Below are 22,863 nucleotides of genomic sequence, written 5' to 3'. Positions count from 1 at the left end.
TAGTGTATAAACCGTTGTGAAGCTGCCTGAATGCCATCCCATTCTCAGTCTCTGTTGAAATGGGTATCTATACAAATAAGGTAATTTCACTCATATTTTATGAAGTCCGATTAAAAACAAAAAAGCTTTATTCCTAATTTCTAGTTTCAAAATTAGCTCTAGCTGTCAACTGCTCGAAGGTACTTCACATACCTGTTGCTTTTCTCCAACCTTTCTATGAGATATTCTATGAGATATTTCTAAAGAGATGTAATTTAAACCAAATAAAATTGAGGTGAAAATACCCTATCGGCAATATTTAATTGTTTTAATAACTGGAAAATTTCGCCGTCATGATATCACAACGTCTATCAAAATAGAGTAGAAAATATTAAAAGTGGAACTGCAAAATTTGTAGGCTGGCAACACCAATTTAACCGTCAATCGTGTCATTTAGAGTGTTGGCGTATGAATTTTCAAGTAATATTGTATTTAAATTGGCATTATTCTCGAGTTACTAAAAACTATTATCAATGTGTATAAAATAATCAAAAGTGGCGCTAGGGAGATAGTTTTTTAGGTTTTGAACATATTTGGAAGAGCGCAAAGCCGAAAGACTCTCAATGAATACAACGGACATTTATACTGAGGTGACTGGTAAGTATTGAAATTGTTTCAATTTATTTTTTAGCTCCGCAACAATTTGAAATGATAAAAACATTTAATTTGTTGAAAACAGGTTATGTTTACATACTATTTGACAATTCTCTCAAAGCACATTGACACTGGATGTGTAGAATATCGTAAATAACATATGACGGATACATGTTTTATAATTTTATTTTATTTACATAGAACTACAATATTGTTGGTGTTGTATTTTTTGCTCGCAGGTAAATCAGAAAGTACTGTCAGGCGAATTGTCAAGAAGAGTGAAACAAATAGGGATAAACTCCAGACAAAACAAGAAAGGGTTATCCTACGAAAGCCTTAGATAGTTTTGACATCAGTGCTATTCGTCAGAAAATCATTTTTTAATACAGTTCGAAAGGAAGTTCCTACACTGAGAATTTGTTAGCTGTAAGTTACACAGTTTTACAACTCCACCGTGTGTTACATTTGTAGTATGTGTTGCCATTTAAACAACCGTAGTACCCTCCTATGTTTTCTTCTCTATTTTGACAGACTATAAACTAGATAATAGCGAAATATATCATTTTTACGTATTCAAAAAACGCAAATTGCCATAAGACAATACAAAGCTTATTTTATAATTGCAAATTAAAATACAGTTTTAGCCATTTTTATTGAAATAACTTGAATTATCATTTTCGCAAACTGACAAAAAAAATATGCATACAAATAACACAATTTTTTTAATTTTGACTTAATACAAGTACACCATTTAAAAATTTCTAACTGGAATGGCGCAATACCTGGTTAGGTACTGCTTTAGGGTTTTATTAATTTATATATATATTTTCTAATACCAGTTTTTTGTTAAATGATATTTGTAATTTATGATTTTAAAACATGTTTAAAAATATGCAATTTACAAAAACACAAATTTCAGTTTCAACAAAATAATATTTGTAAAATAAAATAATTAAAGATAAGTATATTTTGCAGAGAAAAACTGTTTAGATTTTGTTCCTGTTGAGTGTGTGCATAGATTTACCTAGGTTTAAATATGTACTTACAACATTTTGTGACATCTAACGTGGAAATTAAACTCACTTTATAATCTAAACTTAAACATGTAATATGGCTACTACATATTTGATTTTATTAAAAAACAGATATATGTTATAAACAGTAATTATTATGGAAAGGAGTTGAAGTCAGAATTGGTCCATACCTCTGAACCAAAATCATCATATAATTTAGCTGGTTTTCTTTATTACCGTAAATTACAAACACAGTTTACTCATTTCCTTGGAGTACTTTTATACAAAAGTTGGGCTTTGAAAGTCATTTATTATTATCATTAAGGTAATTGGGATATTGTAGACAAATATCAAATATGAATTTTAATTTTGTTTACCCATAAACCAATGAATATAAAATCAAACTAATTGATCAAACAGTACAATAATTGCAATAATGGAATCTGATTATGAATTCGACCTTTGACAAACAAGGGGACATTTGCAAACACAGCTAATTCAACATTTAAAAATATCAAAATTTGCATTGCAGTTAGTGCCAAAATAAGATTATTCTATATATGTATTCCATCAGAATTCAAATTTATTATTTTTACAATGATAAAATAATCTTTTATTAAAATACACTTATCAAAAAGTAAAAATATTTGTTCACAAAAAATAAAGTACATAATGTCTCGTTAATGATTATGTTAATGATATGTATCTCTTGCAGTTTTGTGTATAGCGCCCCCATCAAATCAATACAACTAAAAAATGAGAAACCGGTTCATTTCTAATTAATAATGCAGATTTCTCACACACATGAATAAATACAACATAATGTACACCTAGTATTTATTGCATGCCAATCACAACATGTACAGATGCAAATAGACGATATCCGGATTAAATGATAACAGTTGGGTACTTCAATATTTATATGTAAATAAATAATAATCGCTGTGAGTTTGGACATGTAATTTTTACTCTATAAAAACAATATATAAATATTTAGTTTATGTTTAAAAATCTTTTTAAAAGTACATTTACTGTACAAAAATGTGAATTGTGAATATATAGGAAATGTTATAGGTATTATAGTACATAGTTCCCCAACATATGCATTTTTTATATATACTGCTAACTCCGGTTGGGCGGATGCTTTGCTGTTATCTGATAAGTTGGTGGTGGTTACCATATAAACTACACACCTTGGATTTATTGACATAAATTTTTGTCATATTTACACAAATGACCAAATTATCTAGAAATGCGTGAAAAATAAATAAAACATTAATCTGAACAAGAAAAAAACTTTCGTGAGTATGCCTTTCTCTGGTCTATTTTATATTATTTTATTATGTTTCCTTTACTCTATTATGTTTTTTCAATACTCGTAACAACCAACAATGCTATAGTGGATATTTTTTTATCAATGTTTATGTAAATCTTTAGTTTATTTAGCTACACAAAACGTGACCCATGTTCATTACAAAACTTCTCCGGAATATAATAAGGCGAATGATTAAGGAATACTGTATTAAAACACTCGGGATGTACGCAATCTTGCAAGTTCAACATGTTACACAAATCCGCAATACAATTGATAGTCTGATACTACATAGTGTTAGAATTTGAAAAATAATAATCGAAGGGAAATAAACAAAGAAAATATGTATAAGATTAAAAATAATAGATTTTGACAGTAAAGAACGGTAAACCCTCGACACTGGTGAGAAATACTAACAAAAAAATTGTTCGAGTTGATCTGCTTGTGGTAAATTGATTATCGTAATAACACTATACATTTTCCAGCAATCTAGAATTTCAAATTATTTCTTTCATGGTGAAATAATACTCTCCTTTAAGGCTCTAGAATAAGCACTATTATGTTTTACTTCTGTTTAACAGTAATACATTAGGATGGGATGCATTAGCAGTATTGTGACCACACTAGTATAAAACTAGTGTGATGTATAACACACTCTTTTTACCGACATCTAGTAAATGATCAACCTTAACATCCGATTATAATTTATTTTGTTCAAGTCTAAGCTAAAATTAATTAGCACTAAAACTGAAGATAATGTAGCAATCTCTTCATCACTTTTGACATATTAATGCCACTATAAATAGTAAATGAACCAATGTGAAAATAAAGCAATTTGGAATCAGAATATAGGTATCAAGCAACTATCAGCTATAGGAATGAGTAGACTATAAGATACTTATCTCAAAATGCACACCCACTCACCTTCGAGAATATTTTTAAAACTAAATATGTACAGCAAGCAACTAATGGGTTAACTCAAAGATACTATCACTCAACTTGAAAATTCGATTCAATTCGATTAGTAGCTTAGTCATACAGTGACTAGGACGCAAATGTGGAAGGTTTACTGTATTAAAAATACGTGCACTCAATATCAAATGATAAATTAACTAAAAGGATAAAATAAAACAAAAATGATATCGGTTATGGGAATAGATATTAGTATGAATTGATGAGAATGTAGCGCATGTACATGTAATATTAGCGGATGACAGCGATCCCAGTTGACCAACAGACAGAAGCGACATGTAAGGCCGACAAAACATCCGAGCGCCGACCGCATCATCCTCTGTAAAGGGAAAGGCATACCCGGCTGGCTCGCTTCCTGGCCGACGGGGGGCCGGTCCTCCCCCTCCGCCTGGGCCTCCGGGGGGGCGCAATACGCCGCCGATGCATTCTCACATGGGCTAATACACAGGCCCACACAACTACGCCCGCTGCACATTGTGCTCTCTGCAAACAGCAACACGCCAGTGTGCAAGCCCAGGGATATATTTTCTAATACTATCCGCACCTTTTCGGGTGTACGTTTAAGCTACCATTTAGATTGTTATTTTTGATTCAATACTCTAACCATTACGTTAAATAAGTAAAAGGAAAAAGCTATAATATCAAATCAGATTTAAAAAATTAAGTAACACTGCTCGAGAAAACAGATTCCAAAGTTTTCATTGAATCTCGATGTCTATTAAAGTTAAATGATTTTACAAAATAATTTACGCAGTCCGTCTAGTAAATATGTGAACTGGGATACTACGGTTTTCAAAATATTTATGTATTTTTCCTGAAGAAAAAACGTGTGCGTAGCGGATCAGACTTTAGTCCCGAAAAATTTCTTTACGTTCCCAAGATTCAAAATGGTCATGCGGGGGAGACCCTGGGACAAATAAATATGAAATGCCGAGGCAACTGAAGAGCTTGACTTCTTAGTACTCCGAGAGATATTTGGAATATTGAAAACAGGTGGAAAAAGTGTATTATTAATTTCACAAACATCATTTTTTTTCATCTAGGAATAACTTACTAGGTACATAAAACCATATTGAAGCACTCACATTATTACCTACTACAAATGAATAATATTTCGAAGGGAAAGAGATTGATGCACAAATTTTGTTAACTATTTTGCACTCCCAATTTCCATATTGATCAGACGAACTATGTACATAACTCATTTTTTATTATTCTGACTATGAAAACAAGAAAAAAAAAACTCATTTTTAGTATAATTTCAACCCATGATCACCAAAATATAGTAACCGAAAAAAACAATATTTTACAGAAGAACACTTCTTCCTCTCAATTACCAAGGAGATCACTTTGAGAATCAAACTCCGTTTTGACTATTTATTTTATTGATATCAATGAAATGAATATTCAAAACAAAACTTGGTTCTCAAAGTAAAGGTTGTACCAAAATTCACGCAAGACGTAATTTTGATAGAATTTAAAATTGTAATTTTTTTATTGATTCATAAAGTATACAGTAAAGGGTTATGTATGGAATAGCATATCGGATAAATGGCCTCCACGGCTTTGCTGGCACATACGCACTCTTTTGTAGAAATTTTCAATGGCCATTTTGTATATAATAAATGTGGCTGAATATTGTTGATACAGTACTCAATTACCTTCTTCAAGGCGTAGATGGTCACGAGCATGTTAGCAAAAACCTTAGACTTCAATAAACCTCATAGAAAAAAGTCCAACGGTGATAAATCGTATGATCTGGGCGGCCAATTCTGATCACCAAAATGGGAAATTACACGACCAGAAAATGAATCATGCGATAATTGAATTGTTTCTCTGGCTGTGGTGCCGTTTTGTTGAAATCATATGTCATTCACATCCATACCCTGCAATTTAGCGAGCACCATTAACTGTTATTGGCTGACTGGTCCGATGATGTCTCCAGCCCAAAATCTGCACCAAATAGAGACACGATGTGGATACATTGCGCTGCCCTAGTTCTTGTATGTTCAATAGACCATTTTTAGAAAATTGAGTTATGGATGCCAATATGTTAATTATCTTACTACGCGTCCATGTAGCTGAAGAATTATTATTTTTTCCATTATTAAATAGTATTTTCAGCATTTTTTTTAGTGCCTATCTCTACTTACTGATTTTACTTGTTTGACTTTAAAAACAAATAAATTGTATTTTGTAAAATTTGCAAAATGGTCTATTGGACATACAAGAAACTAGGGCAGCGATCTGTTATTCAACAGTCCCTCGTAGGTTTTCTGAACCCCTAATGCGAAAATTTTGACAATTAACGAACCCATCAAGGTGAAAATGAGCCTCATCGCTGAAAATTATTTTGTTTGAAAAATCAGCATCCACTTGTTGTTCCATAATCCATTCAACGAATTCTCTTCGCTGTGCGTGGTCAGTAGGCTTCGGTCTTAAGCCAATTGAACTGTGTAAGCATGAAGATGCAAATCTTCGTGAGAATACACTGTAGAGAGCTACTCGAAATGCTTCATTCTTGACCACGGTGCCGAAACGATGTTCCCGGACTCTCAGCAACACTCACGAACCTGCTTCATTGTTTTGTGTTTAACGAGTTATATCTTATTTTTAAAATATTGCTCAACAGTGAAAATGCGTTGTTCTTTCATGTAGCACTCCATTTTTAATAACCCTGAACTGTCAGCTGTCATGCTGTTTTTATTTAATTGGCAACACTTTACCACACAAATGGCGCAAAATTCAAATCTTGCGTGAATATTGGGACACCTTTATGTTCCAAAATAATTAAAAAGAAAAAATATTGCTCCTGCCGGATACAATGTTTTAATGATCTTGGCTCGATATGTGTAACAAGTTCTAATACACTTATTTAAAATATAAAATTATTATTATTACTCACTTAATGTGTATTCATTAAACAAATAAACGTGATATATACCAACACCTATCGGAATGTACAAAATATTCGGAACAAGAACACAAGACATGCTCAACCATTAAAACAATCAACAATATTTATGTTAACAATTTAATTTATATAAATATGTACGCTGACAATTTTTTTTTTTTTTTTTCAATAAACCAAATAAATTCTCCGGAAACCATAATCAGGAAATGGTTATATGGATTTGAAAAAGGTCGATCTCAACAAAGTATATGAAATAGTGCTATCCCGATAAATTACCAACTTATGAAAAAAGCGAGTGCATGTATTCACAAGTGTATTATTAAACAAATAGTTGAATATTATAAAACTCAACTATTTTTTAATGGATTTATTAAAACAACATTCAACAAAAACCAAAACCTCAGAAAGGTTTTATTAAAATTAATCACAAACACGAAAGCTATCTAGAAACTGATTAGGTACGTATTTCATTACTGAACTACAAAAGTGCAACTACTAATAATAAAGTAAATTATTCACTTAATATAAAATAACTACAAACATCACTCACAATATTATCGATTACAAATCTACAAAATTAATATGTAAAAAGTGAACTATGGTTTACATACTGGCCTTCAATGGAGATTTTATCAAATTGAGGGTGTTTAGTCCTTTCAGTATTTCAAAGTAAAATCTTGGAAGAAACGCCATCAATCAAAAGTGATGGGAAATATAGAAAATGCACATAGAATGAAAAGCACACAGACATACCACTGGATGGAGAAAGCCCATGAGACTTGGTTCCGGTATGGGTTTGTCTTCTCGTGAGTACCAAGATTGGTCGTGATGCTTCATTAGCAGAAGATGACCGGGTTCTACTCTTGGGACCCAACTCTTCCATCATTTTTGCAGAATTTCTCATGGCACTACAGGAATAGACATTGCATTTAGATACGTATTAAACATTTGTGTTAATGGTTTAACAGTATACAATCCACACTATAAAAATATATTATAAAATTCATAGTCAACTTCTGGACCTATAAAAAGATACATTCATATTATTTTTTGATTAAGCCAACTTGAATATTTGATATTAAAAAAATATATAAAACTACCAGACCGTATTTGCCCCTAATGGTGCATATGGCCGTTGTTAATGCATCAATTGCAGTGAATCTCAATATTTTTTAACACAAAAACAATCCGATCTTACACTGCGGATGCCAGTCCAGGGACACAGCAAAATATCGCAGTGTAAAATCTCCTTTCAAATAAAAATTTCATGGTCAACCATATCGGGAATCGAACCCGGGACCCATGCATGGTAGGCAAGTTTTTTTTTAAGAAAACCAACCAACGACAATTGTAAATCTTTGTTAATTATTAAATGGGTTATGAAAAATGAACAGGCTATCTCATATAGCTAATTAATCTATATATAAAAATTTAGGTTCCGTATGCCGCAAATCTCTGAAAGTAATCGATGGTTTAACTCTTTTTTTTTTAAGAACATTGCATTTTAGCAGAGGAGTGTTTCTATATACTTTTTATTCGGAAGTTCCGATGGAAATGGAACATTCTATGCATTTTAAATTTACTCATAATTAGTCATAGTTAGCAAGTACTGAATGACAGTTCTACACAGTGCTGCCATTTCATCAATTTTAGTCATATTTACAATTTTCTTTCCTTATATTCTACGGCATAGTTTGTTTTCTCGGAAAATGTATAGTTTCTAGACTATTTTTATTTACTCCCTAATAATTAATATCAGACAAAGCCATAGCGAAGCGTGGCCGGGTTCAGCTAGTACAATGTAAAATTGTCAAACACAAATTGTTGACTGCTAAGTAAAACTAGAATTGTAATATATACAATAGCGGTCCCAGCAATTGCATCACCTAATACTTTGAGTTTTTTCAAAAATTGCATGAACTGTGGCCTGAAAATAGTCCTGATACAAAAATTGAAACCCCGGAGAGCAAAAGAGCTGATAAAAGACTAGAAAAGACACGGGATGAAGAGATTTTGGAAACAAACTATTGATTACTCGATTGGTGGTAATATGTTAGCAATGGTTTCAATGATTAAAGATTTGGGTATATTTGGGAAATTACCAGTAAAACTCTAAAAATGTTATGTTGCTTGCGAACTGCTAGAAACTTCAAATCCATCGATTCCATTAAAACCCAATATGCTCTCTCTCATTAGAAGTAATTTAGAATACTACTCGCCAATATGGTCTCCTCATTATAATTTACACATACATTGAAAAAATTCACAACAAACTTTCATTAATTTTAAGATGCATATTTAAATTCAAAATATCAATTACATTGTTTTATTAATGTTCTTGAAACTAATCACAATCAGAAAGAAGAACTGTCAATGACCTAAATAGTTATTTATAAAATAATTCATTCTATATGACTCCCCAGATCTATTGTATATTATAAATTTTAGAGTCCCTTCAAAAAACACAAGATGCACAGATCTTTTTCATATCTCTACTATGTCCTCCGATTCACAAATATTCGCTATACCAAAAATACACAATCTTGGTAACACTTTTAGTGAGACTGCAGATATTTCATTGTATTCTTTGTCCTCGCATAAGTTTGCTTCATGTAATAAATTTCTGGCAGCCAGGTTAAGTGATGTATTTTTAAGTGTAATATTTAACTCTCTTACTACTCTATTTTTTTAATTGCATATCTTCTTCTGTATTTTTTTTAAGACAACGGGCCTTGAGGCCCAATCACAGTGGTGAATTACAAAACAGTACACCCAGGCTTGAGAAAAATCACATTTAATTTTTGTGTCCTCATTGGGAATCGAACCCAGAACCTTCCGTGTGTGAGTCAAGTGTCTTAACCACTACACCACGGAGGCCAGCAAAATTTATTATCCTTCACACTGGTTTTAATCTATGTATTATAGTTTATTGAGAAGATCTTTAGATATAGATTAAAGTCACTTAAATCTAGTTTTTTATACGAGTTTTGATTCATTCTTATTTACAGATGTATAATTGTCAGCCTCGTGGTGCAGTGGTGCAGGTCTCGAGTTCGATTCTCGGCATGATTGACATGAAATATTTATTTAGAAAAGGTGTTTTTACACTACAATATTTTATAGTCCCTGGACTGGCACCTGAAACGTAAGACCGATCATCTTACCTTCATGTAATAAAAAGTGATCAAGATAAGCTGCGATTGATGTACCAATGCACTGTCCTATGCACCATTGGGTGTAGAAAGGAAAATGATGGTGATATTTTTGAGCATTTTAAAAATAAGTGGTTAAAAACAAAGTTGTTTTATATATTTATATTATTTTAAAGTATATTTATAATTTTCTTTTCTACTATGGACTCTTTTAATATCTTCTTTTTTTATGTTTCTTACTAGGTATATGTATTAAATGCTATATTTTCTTCCTTTACTTTGTATCTTTTTCTCTATATACCATACTTGTAAAAAACCCTCTACGCATTTAAATAAATAAAATGTAATTTTGTCAATACATTCTCAAACAGTTTTGTGATAATGCTTTTTGAATTTTTACAATAATAAATGTGTTTAAAACTGATCATCTTATTTTTTTAAATTCTTTTTTTCAAATATTTACTCATTTCAAATAAAAAAGCAAGCCAATTTAATGTAATTTTATTAAAATATGTCCAGACTGATTTTAATTTTATTTTAAAAAATTAAAAGATTCAAGTCAAATTTAGACTTGACGCAACTTCTGATAAACCTCAAAATATTATGAGATGCAATTTCTGTGACCGCTACTTTACATTATATTGGATGATACATACTGTAATATAGTCTCATGCATGCTCTTAGCAATGTTGGAGTCCTCAGTGTGCATCCACAGCTCTCCTGCGCCAGTAACACTAGATCTCCCCACCTCCATATAGAAGAAGCATTCGGAGTCTCCACATCTGTCATTACATGCAATGAAATCATTAGCTTTACTTTAAGATTCCACACCCAGCTAAACAAAAAATAGCTGGAATTTGTATTTATTAGAGACAAAAAATGCATAGGTACTTAAAATGGATATTTTAAAAACTATTTGTTGTGAAATTACACAAAAAAAACACCTTACGGATTATTATTGCATTGTATTAATATTAATATATTATGCATATTTATTTATTTTATTAATTTCATTTTGAATCTTGAAATTCAGCACACATAAACATATTCTTATGTGTGCTTTCATAATAACAATGTACATATATTTAATTTATAAGTTATTTAACACATATTTCTTAACCTTCAGTTTGAATTTAGATTTTTGTGTAACAAATTGTACAGTAATAATAATAAATTTTATTCCAGTAAAATGGCTAAAAGTGCAGAGCCAATTTTACCAGATAAAACCAAGACATATTAAATTTTAATGTAACAAAGCAGAGATATCTTACATAATTTTATATAAGGCAGTAAAAAATATTATGATATGGGAAAAAACATTCATGAAGAAAAAATTAATATCAAAATTCAAACAGAAGGTTAAGAAATGTGTGTTAAATAACTTATAAATTAAATATATGTATATTAATAGGTTCTATCTGTTACAATCTTTAATTTATCTTAATTGGAAACGAGGAACTAGAATCCCAACCCTCTATGCGCTCTGTAGCTGCAAAACGTGCTGGGATATTTAGCAGCGCCCTTGAGGTGATTTTCACAAAAATGGAGCTATATAGATTATCCAACTATATATATATATATTGTAATTATAAGAGCACACATAAGAATATGTTTATGTGTGCCCTATTTCAAGATTCAAATTAAAATAATTATAGTGCCAAATCACGGGCCATTTTATTTGCTGTTTTACAAGGAGCAGTTTCTAGGATTGAAAAATCACACGTAAGCATGAGCAGTACATATATTTTTTCGGTGCTATGACAGAAAATGGGCAGTTTCAAATAGCAGTGAATCAAATAAAACTGAGGATAAATAAAGTAACAGAAGCAATAACAAGTACGCGTGGACAGTTAACAGTATCACGGGCGTGGGATGTGCGCGTGCAGATCTTAATTCATTGTTGAAAAATAGGATGTATTTAAATTTTCCTGAATTTGAACACAGATTTCACCCAATTTGTGTACTACAAGACACAATATTCATTAGGTCGAATCTCGCAAAAGAACTTGTATCATTTTCTGACCCATGTAAAACGAGCTTTAGAAAATATTGTGTCATATAACACAAAAAAAAAATTGAAATCTTGCGGGCAAATGTTTAATTTTTCACCCTTACTTCTCTAAATACAATTTTTAAATTGGTAAAAGGGCTGCAATGATACAGATTAATTTAAAAATATAAAATTTTACCATGTAAAACAGCAAGATTTTTTTTTCTAAATAAATTACACGTTTTCTTGATCACAATTAGAGAGCTACCAAACTAAGACAAAACGCTTCCAATACGCACCTCCGAATGCTGGTGAGTGAGAACTGGAATATTTCAGGAGCCGGAATCTCGCTAGAGTTGATGTACCGTACATTGGGCTGTATTTTCACAAGAGACAGGGCACTGTCGGTCAAGTGAAGGTGACACAACCCAACAATGTTGCGGGAAGCCCCCAATCCTTTCTTCTGGACGTTGACTTGCCAAGTATGTCCTGAAATTAAAAACATGTGTTTTTTAAACAAAAATTCAAACATATCCTTCGATCTTGGTAAGCTCCCTAGATGATAATGTAAATTGAGTACTTGACAACAAAGATCGGTTGACAGAGACAAAGTTTGCTCGGGAGTCGGGACATCAAATAAAACTTAATTTTATAGAAAGAAAAGTGAATATTTTGATTCACACTGGAGTCCTGGCGCCCACCCTGATGGATGGGAGCGAAGTATGGACTTGGAAAAACGGGGAAGTAGGCTGAATGCTGTCAAAATGCGATCTCTCAGGTGAATGTCTGGTATAACTATGTACGATAGATGTACAAATGCCGAGATCCGTACATTATGTAAGGCTGAGACAAGCGCTATCGACAAAATCAAGAAAGGAGCTTTGCGTCGGTTTTGACGTGTAGAGCAAAAGGACTGCGAAAGAACGACTAAAAAGATTTACAATGCGAATGTCGATGGACGAAGACCGAGAAAGACATGGCAAGACCAAATCTAACAAACACTTGAAGATGGACATTTCAAAAGTCAGAATAATCGGTGCGCGTGCATGAGAAGACGTATCATGTAGAGGAAGCGAGATCTGTATGCCAAGACCGAGTGATATGGCGTTCTATCCTATCTGCCTACCAGGCGCATTTCGTCCATAGATACAGATGCGGCGCATTCCTCGAATAATTTATTATTAAAAATTATAAATGTAAAAAAATAAAATCTACAAATGTTGTTAAACAGAAAATGTTTGAACGCACGCAATTTGAAAATTCAAGCAATATTTTCAGTACATATTCCTACCTACGCATGCGTATTTCCTATATCAACTTACTGAATATCAAGATACCTTGGCTTTGATAGTATTTGTTAGATTTGCTGGAATCTGGATACTACTCTTCATTTTGAGTCCAGTCCTGTTATAAATGTTTAAATTTCCGGGCACGCGCATTATGGTTCATAACTTTGTCATATTGTTCTACGAGACTCGTAGAGATAAGAGCTTCAACTCGTGTAATGCAAAGAAAAAAATGACTCTAATAACATGTAGTATAAAGATATAGTGTATTATTTACAATTGGTCAAAATTTTAGAACATCCTGTGTTTTAGGTATTGTCCTAATGTTTACAGCTTCACCGCTAGACACGCCTGCTCCCTGTGCTTCATTAATTTGTAGACGATCAAACTATTCATTTGACTACAATGTTTGATTTTGTCCAAATGTTTGCAGACAACAGACTGGATTTCACCCCCCAGGAGTCATTAAGATTAACAAATTACAACAGGGAGAGAGAATACCTTAAAGAAGGGAATACGGAAGTCTAGGCATTTACAGGGCTTATGACCTGTCAATGGCTGGTTTGAGTGGCCACTTTACACACTGTGTAACATTCACCATTTTGCCTATTTTTGAACATCCATATTCCTTCAATTCTTCCATTTGTTGATTTTAGTGAAGTTAAAGAGCTGAAACCTTTATTGTTGTGAAGAGATTCATCTGACTGAATTATTTCACATACTAGGCAACGCTATAAAGGTTTACTGATAATATTCACCGCACGCGCCTGCTGCCTACCCTTAGGGAGAAACGGCATGATGGTTTTGTTGTTGTTTGATAAACTGCAGGGTAATCGGAACAAAAGTCTACCAAAACCTTAAACTCCTATAAATATTCACCATCTAGAAAACGGGTTCAAAAGGAGAACTGAAACACCTAATAGTCAGAAGGAAAAGAAAATTTCTTGGGCCTGCTGGATTGTAACCAGATTCTTTACCTGAAAAAGTTGCTGATAATCTAGGAAATGTAATACAATCTTCTCAGGTACATTAACTAATCAGTAATGAGGAAGTTCAGCCCTATGGGAAATTGGATGTAAAAAAATTAATTCTTACGCGCATTAAAAATTAGAGTATTCAATTGTACGGCAAAGTTTCTTGAAAATGTGTGAAAAAAAAGATTTCAATAAAAACAAACGACTTTGAATGTTCATCACTAGTTCTTCCGGTCTACGGTAAGTCAACTGATCAATCAGCGGAATTCACCGAGAAGAAGGGGAACAGAGCTTGAGTAGTAGCGAGTAATCTCAAAAACACAAACTTTAAAAAAGCATGGCGCTGATAATACGATACATATAAATTACAAAAAAATATTGTTGGCTTAGTTTAATAGCCTATTAACAAATTCCTCATAATAGTTTTAACTACGCCTTGCCCAAAACTCTTAGATCTGCGAACAAATATACTATTCGTGATTTTTTTGATTTCTCGATCCACATTTTTTCAACTCTTCTATCTGTTGACTTTTGTGAAGTAAACGAGCTAAAATCTTTATTAATCTACAAGCATTTGGACAAACTAAAAGTATTGTTGGTTGAAATGCAATTATTTTGGTGGACAACTTTGGTGCAAATTAGTATGATTTTAGGTTAAATAAAAATTGCTAATGCACATTTTTTTTTTTAACAATCTAGTAGGGACTGCATCTAGAACTGATATTTTGTAAAAAATATATTGAAAGGTGAACATCAATGTAACCAATGAAACATCAATACCGGTAATCTGAAATTTAAATGTTTGTGAAGGCTGGAGATGGGACACCCAAGATATAGATTTATACAAGTACAAAAGATAGACTAGACTCAAGGTTGAATAATTAGCTATATAAAAGACTTGTAAAATGTTCTATTCTGATAATCTCTGGTATAAATAATAACATAACACATCATTGGTGGGAACTGTAAGTCGTAAATTGTTCAAGAGAAAAGGAAAAGAAAATAATAAATAAATAGTAATTATTAATGCGGCATTACCCAACAAACAATGTATACTAGATCCGATTCCAACATGGCTTTTGAAAAAATGCATTAACGCATTAGCTCCATTTTTAACAGACTTATTCAATACTTCCATGGAGCACAGCATTGTTCCAAAAGCCATAAAGAAAGCGAATGTAACTCCACTTTTAAAAGGTTCACAATTAGATGTGGAAGATCTTTCCAATTTTCGCCCTATTGCCCTGTGAGAGTGAAGTGATGTTTGAGAAGAAACTTAAAACCCACTTGTTCTCTAAATCATTTGAATAAATTCTTAGCATGTGGTGGAAAAGTACATTATTTTTCTTAAATTAAAAAGTTAAAATTAAATTTATATCTTTATATAATCACTTTGTAAAGCGCCCTTGAGGTATTATATTACGAAAATGGCGCTATATAAGTTATCCATAATTATTATTATTATTATTTCTTGTTTTTACAAATAGGTATATATAGGCCAGAAAGTGAGTTCCGTTTCGCGTATGTGTGGTACTTACACTGACCTATTGAGGAATTAACGCCATTATCATTTGCCTGACTTTTGTGTACGCTTCACGGTGCTTGTTTGACATTTCAAATCAAATTTAAAATCCTGCCATTTGTAGAACATTAAACCAGTCCACATTCATCAACAGATGTGTGAGGTGTACAGAGAACAGATGACATTCAATGGTAAATAGATATGTGAGACAGTTCAATTAAAGTTTTTAATAATGTGCACTAGGACCAGCGTTGCCAACCTCGGTCAAGCGAAAATCGGTAGATTCAGAAAAATAAATCGGAAGATTCATTATCAACCCAAAGGAAGTAAACGTGAGGTAGGGGTGATAAGCATTGCCAACCTCTAGATTTATTGTCCTGTTCACCTAAAAGCAGTGAGCGAGGAGGGGGGATATATAATACATTTTTAAAAAACTTCACTACTGAACTAAAAAGTAAGTTTGGGACTTATGAGTTTTACAAGTTAGGTCGGTATACTTACCGTTATAATTTTATACAGTTTAACAATATTTTGAGGATTTCCAAATTGATGTAAAGAACAATAGGGCAGATGTAGAATCTCACTTGTGAAAGCTAATTCCATCTGTCCTTTTTTCTTTTTATTTATCTTTTTTTTTGCACCAAACAGGCCAGGGCCTCAATTATGAACGCTATCTTCATCTGCATATATCGAGACGGTATACTTAACTTCTGTACTATCTGTATCTTCCTCGGTATGTTCTACCTACTTACCATATATCACATGATCGAAACGAACTGAAGAATGACTTCAAAAATTAGTCCGCGTTCCTTACTTCATTTACATTTAAAATAGTTCTTATTTATATTTTAAATAGGCTTCTGTGATAGAAAGTGCCCACTCCAAAGCGATTATAAACTCCAATAAATCCCAATTCAAGCAAAAAATGCTCGCTTGAACATGATTTTTATAAGACATTTGACACTTGCCAAGACGATATGCTTTATATCGTCTGTTTTTATCTACCGAGCGACTACAAAGCCGGCTCCTTTAACGTCTCGATACGTTCACTCTGGAAGATAGTAAAACAGACGGAAAAAATATAATAACTAATTATATTTTTATAGTGGCAACTTTCTTACGCCTAGATACTCTTATGTGTTAATAGGCCAGAATCTAGCGACATTATTTTTCGCATCTAGCCACTCGTTTCAGAAACTGACAGTTATGTCAGAATTTAATTTGACTTCAAAATTGACGTATTTCTCTCTTATATTTTGAATAGGCTTTTGAGAAAAAAAGTGCCAACCTCAAAATGATTAAAAATTGCTAGGTGGAACATTTGATGCGTAGATAAACGTATCGAGGGGTTCTAGACCCGTCTGTATAAACCAATGTACTTACATCAAAACTTGATGGTGGGGGGGATCGGTAGTGTGTCTTAGTAGTCGGTCGCGAGACTTTTATCTTCAACTATGATGTCATACTAAAGCTATGTCATTTCAATAAATATTTTCAAATTGCAGTATTTAAATACCTACTGTAATTTAGTTTCCCTTTAAACTACTTTTGTTGACAAATGAAATAATAAACATAAGGACAGTGATGAACGATTGGCAGTCGGCTACTAACCTCGGGGGTGCGGAGGGCTCTCCTGGGCGGCCTCAGGACGCACGGGCTCCAGCAGCGCGTCCAGCCAACTGGCCAAGTCCTCCTCCTCCTCGGCCACCAGACACAGGCACTCCTCCCTCATGTACAGCGCGATGACATACTTTTGCCTGGTGTCCAGGCGCCGCGTGATGTTGAAACAGCTCTTCAGCGGAATCACCTTCTTGGGCTGCCCGTGCGACTTCCACTTCTTCTCGGAGTCGTAGTACTCCAGACGCGCCGAGTTCTGTGGGGTGTCGGCGCGCAGCACGAAGTACTTCTTCTTCATGGTCTTCAGCTTCCGGAGGTAGCCCGTCTTCACCGCCGCCTCCGGGGGCGCGCGCTCCGCGGCGGACATGGCGCGATGTCCGGCTCACGGTTCGCCCGGGCGCATGGCCGGCCGCCCGACTGACCGTCTCCTGTCTCCGGACAGATTCTCGAGCACGGCTACCGAAACGCACGTTTATTTGTTATACGCGCATTTCTTCATACGTAACGGGTGACCGAAACGAGCGCATTCCAGGTCAATGAAAGCCAGGAAACAGTCATCACACTCGATACATAAGTGAATGATACTCCTCTCACTCTTCCGCACTCGCTGCCCGCGCGAGTGCGAGCGAGACGGCGACACCCGTAGACGGCCAGACGGACGTACTAATGTACGTGCAAAACATTGCTACATGAAAGTCATGCTTTACTATATTTTGAATTCTGGATAAGAATAAAAAGGTGGAAATGTAAAAATCTAACGAACGAGCAAAAATGAATAGCGACACGAATAAACTGCGATTGAATCACATTACGCACTAGCAATAACAATATTGCGTGTCGGACAAACGATTAGCGCGAGTCCATAATATTAGACGTATTAACAAAACAATCATTTATCGCGATAGCGAGCGTTTCAATAATCCACTTAGTTTGGTTGATATTTTTCGTGAAAGATTATAGAGAAGCTGACCATCGCTGAGCATTATCGACGAATAGTCTCCAAATACCGAAATAACGCAGACACGCACTGAGACTACGTCTTACGAAAAACAGTGACAGATAAAAAAAAATGTGCTCATGCTTCGAGCCACCGTCACATCAAAAACACTTCAGCAACTCTTTACGAACATAAACGTATAGTTGTTTGTCACAAAATACCTAATTGCTGAAAATGTAAATACAACACCGTCGTCCTTTTTTTTCAATAAAAATGTCTGTTTTTGCGCCGCCCGAATAACTATACCATAGACGACACCAAAGTTGACACCAAACATAGATTATAGATTTAAATGCACATAGACAATATTTTTTTCAGATCATAAAAGTAAAACAAAAATGAAGAATAAGGGTAGATTGCATAAAAACCGTTCACTTTCATTAGTCTAGGAATTATAAATACATACTCTTCCATACATTCTATCACTCTGGGCGACAGAAATGAAACAACACCCTGGCAGGTCTGCATCTGTATCTGGAACCCCAGACCAGAGCACCAGGGCGTTACAGTGTTCCATCGAACCGCTTACCTTTTCTCAACTTTCCGTTATACAGATTTATATCTAAACATTTATTCTTCATTACATCACTCAATTCGTGTATTTTTCACCTATAAATGTGTCCCCTTATATTCCATATTACAATTCTGCATTCTTGCGTTTTCCTCTGTGCGTTTTTAAAGCACATGAAGTCCAACTTCAGAGGTAAGAAATCACCTCGGAATCAATTATCTTGAACCACCTCATTTTCTAACAGTTATTTATGACTCATGACTAACATAATGTAGCTCATTAAATTTTTTCTCTAAGTCATAAGAATATAGGAATCTTTAATAAGGAATTGGAACTGTTCCAAAGTTACATGAAAAGCAGAAAGCAAATATTAAAGATTAATAATAAATCTATCGACGAAACCGAAATTTCATTTGGCGTCCCTCAAGGAAGCACACTTGGACCAATTTTGTTTCTTTTCTATATAAATGATCTTCTTTTCAATTTATCTATAAAAGGCTCTATAATTAGCTTCGCTGACGATACTGTGCTACTATCTCAAGGAAACTCATAGGATACTGTATTTGGAAAGGCTAAAAATGACTTAAATTTAGCAAAAAAAAAATGGTTACTCAAATTATCCAACACTAAATCACTTGAAAACAAAATACATAACATTTAAAATTAATAATAAAACTATTGATAATCCAAATCTTTCCCTAACTATTCACAGCTGTAATTACAATAACCAAATTTCAAATATTATATGTATTTGTAAATCGAGTAGATTCAATTAAATATTTAGACATTTATATAGATGGGAATTTAAGATGGACTAATCAAATCTAACATATTAAAAATAAATTGAAAAAGCAAATTTACTTTTTTAAAATAATAATAATAATAATGTTTGGATAATTTATATAGCGCCATTTTTGTGAAAATCACCTCAAGGGCGCTGTACAATAAATAAATATCACAACACGTCTTGCAGCTACAGAGCGCATGGACGGTTGGGATTCTAGTTCCTCGTTTCCAATTATGATATATTACAATTATGATATATATGAGCTAGATAACAGAACGTCTTGCAGCTACAGAGCGCATGGACAATAAGAAATCTAGCCCCTATTTACATTTTAATTTTGAATTTTTTTTTTTTTTGACAATGAAGTTTAGAGTTTAAGTGATATTTTAAAAAAACGAAATAAAAAGCAAATTTATAAAATTAGAATTTAGATAACAACAAGTCTTGCAGCTACTGAGCGCATGGACGGTTGAAATTCTAGACCCCATTTACTAAATTTAGATATTTGATAGTGGATAACATTTACATAATATGATAAAAATAATATGATAGCTAACATCACAAAAAGTCTTGCAGCTTCAAAACGCATCGACAAATGGAATTTCAACAACATAAGAATGATTTTAAAAAGTTAATAATAAAAAATAATTTTAAGAAACGCAATAATATTACATTGAGCAAAGAACTAGTAAGTATGGCAATTAAGTGAACATGTAACAGCACAAAAAGTAAATATAAAAAAGTAAACAAAGATAGCTAAAACTATAAGAAATATAATTAGCCTAAAAGAACTTGTAAAAATATATTACGCAATAACTCTGTTTTGGAATATGGAATACTTGGATGGGGATGTGCAAATGACACACTGATCAAACAAATAATAATTGCACAAAAAGCATTAATAATAAAAATGAGGAACTTCAGCCCTGCGGGAAATTAGATACAAAAAATGGTTTCTTGCGCGGGGTAAAAATTAGAACATTAAATTGTATTCAAAGTTTCTTGAAAATGTACGGAAAAAAAAAAAAATATTTTAATAAAAACGCACTACTTTGAATGACATCACTGGTTCATGTGAATCAACCTATGATCTGAGGGCTTTGGAAGATTTCCGGTCTGCTTGTTGCTTCTGGACCAATGGGAAGAACTGAATGAGAATAAGCGGAAATGAGCCTCTGACGTTACACGCAGTTATTTCTATTGAACTAGCTCCCTAGGTATATTCGAAAATCTTAATGTAAAATCTATAAAACAACTTTATGTAAAAGCTCTGTTACTATACTCACATAAAAATTATTCTCTACTTTCCGTTACAAATACAAGAATTACTAGATACTCCACCCTGATGCTGCAAAAAAAAAATACAACCTTCGGTCAAAGAGGATTGGCCTACTACTCGGTTTAAGTGTACAATCTACTTCCATTATTCATAAGGACAGTTAGTAAGTACTCTCAATATAAAATTTCTATTAAGAAATGGATAGTGGAGGTGGGTTGAGCATGGATCAATTAGTGGATCAAGACAAATAGGTAAAATGTGTGTACTGTTTATGAAATTTGTTCTATTGGTTTATATAAATTGGTTATATTTGTTTTGATTATTTTAGTTTATATTGTTTATTATGTTAATGATAATTAGGTTGATTAGATTAATTACGTATTTTTATTATTATTATTATTTTAACTTCGTTGGATAACTAATTTAAGGCAAGATTCACATTTTGTAAAATGTTCGGCACGGAATACCCCTGTGAGGGAATATTATTCTGTATAAAAAAATAGAATACAAACAATGTAAAAGTATAAATAAATAAAATACATATTAACACAATTATTTTTTAATACAAATAATCTCAGCCAGACATTATTATTTGTAATATTTAAATGATTGGTTTTATGCTTTAGACGCCAGTTACTTTCACGAATAGGTTTTATGTTTTATCTTTATAAGTTTTTATTCTTTATTCATATAAACTGCCCAGCTCGCCTAGCCGCTGAAAAACGTGAACTATCCCGAATCAATTTTTTAGACTAAATACCAACACCAGATCGTGCACTAATGACATTTATTCCTACTATCAAAACGTCAGAGGCATGAACACTAAATTGAAAGTTCTAATGTGTAATTTATCTGTATGTGATTATGATATTTTATTTTTTACCGAAACTTGGCTAAACGATAACGTCTCATCTGCTGAACTTGGTCTAACGGAATTTAACATTTTTCGTTGTGATCGTTCTGCTTCATATAGTCTAAAGGTGGCGGAGTGATGATTTGTGTCCAAAAAGAAAATATATGTCATATTTTGAAATCACATAGTAATGTTTCCGATCAGATTTTCTTGACCATCATCCTCGATGGCAAGAAACATATAATTGGTTGTGTATAAATTCCCCCTTCTTCCTCAAATGATATTTATAAGGCACATACGGATTTACTTGAAAACATCTCTGAAGAAGGTGATCTGTTTTTAGTTTGTGGAGATTACAACTTACCAAAATTGTTATGGTCAAATGATAACCAAGGTGTTCAGACTTCAGGCTCTCTATTCTTGCAAGCTGCCATAATTGCAAACTTTTTTGCAGACATGAACATGTTTCAGTTAAATGCAGTCACTAATTGTTTTGGAAGTTGTTTGGACCTTATCTTTAGCCGTAGACAGAATATTCTTGTTCAAACATCTAGTAACCATTTATTACCAATTGACAACTATCACCCTCCACTATCGATACAAATTATGTCAAGTTCATTCAATATTGATCAATCACCACCCATTACCTCTTATCACCATAAATTTGATAAAGGAGACTATCCAAGAATTAATGAATTTCTCTCTCAGATTGACTGGACATCTCTTTTTAGTAACATGAATATAAATGAAGCTGTAAGTAAATTTAATGATCTCTTGTCTCAAGCCATTGATCTGTTTACCCCAAAAGAGAAGTGTTTCAAATCTAAATTCCCCCATTGGTTCAGTGTTGAACTGAAACAATTGATTTTCAACAAAAAAAGAATTCATAAGCTATATAAAGAGACAGCTAATTTATTGTACTATCGTCAATTTTCTCACCTTAGAGAATTGTGCAAAATCGAATGTGGCAAAAATTACAAGACATATATAGAAAATATCGAATCAAAACGAACCCATAATCCTAAAGAATTCTGGCAATTTGTCGCAAAAA

At 33.1% G+C, this 22,863-nt stretch overlaps 1 protein-coding gene across 3 annotated transcripts in view; it reads right to left on the bottom strand.

Annotated features, from left to right (window-relative positions):
• chico (insulin receptor substrate 1 chico) overlaps positions 1-18,653 on the bottom strand; it is a 35,491-nt gene extending 16,838 nt beyond the window's left edge. For 2 of the 3 annotated variants that reach the window (XM_088232637.1, XM_088232638.1), the window contains exons 1-4: positions 17,380-18,653; positions 12,286-12,475; positions 10,653-10,778; positions 7,598-7,752 (exon numbers count right to left, since the gene is read on the bottom strand). In XM_088232637.1, coding sequence (XP_088088763.1) covers positions 7,598-7,752; positions 10,653-10,778; positions 12,286-12,475; positions 17,380-17,752 — 844 coding nt within the window. In that variant the 5' untranslated portion in view covers positions 17,753-18,653. Of the gene's footprint in view, positions 1-4,269; positions 4,414-7,597; positions 7,753-10,652; positions 10,779-12,285; positions 12,476-17,379 lie in introns of all 3 variants that reach the window. The other variant, XM_088232636.1, reaches the window with a different exon arrangement.
• Between the last annotated feature and the right edge of the window lie 4,210 nt (positions 18,654-22,863).

Source organism: Micrasema longulum, unplaced genomic scaffold, assembly GCF_059751315.1.
Source record: "Micrasema longulum isolate JH-2025_06_02 unplaced genomic scaffold, ASM5975131v1 h1tg001000l, whole genome shotgun sequence".
Taxonomy (NCBI): domain Eukaryota; kingdom Metazoa; phylum Arthropoda; class Insecta; order Trichoptera; family Brachycentridae; genus Micrasema; species Micrasema longulum.
This window is presented reverse-complemented; position numbering and strand designations above follow the sequence as displayed.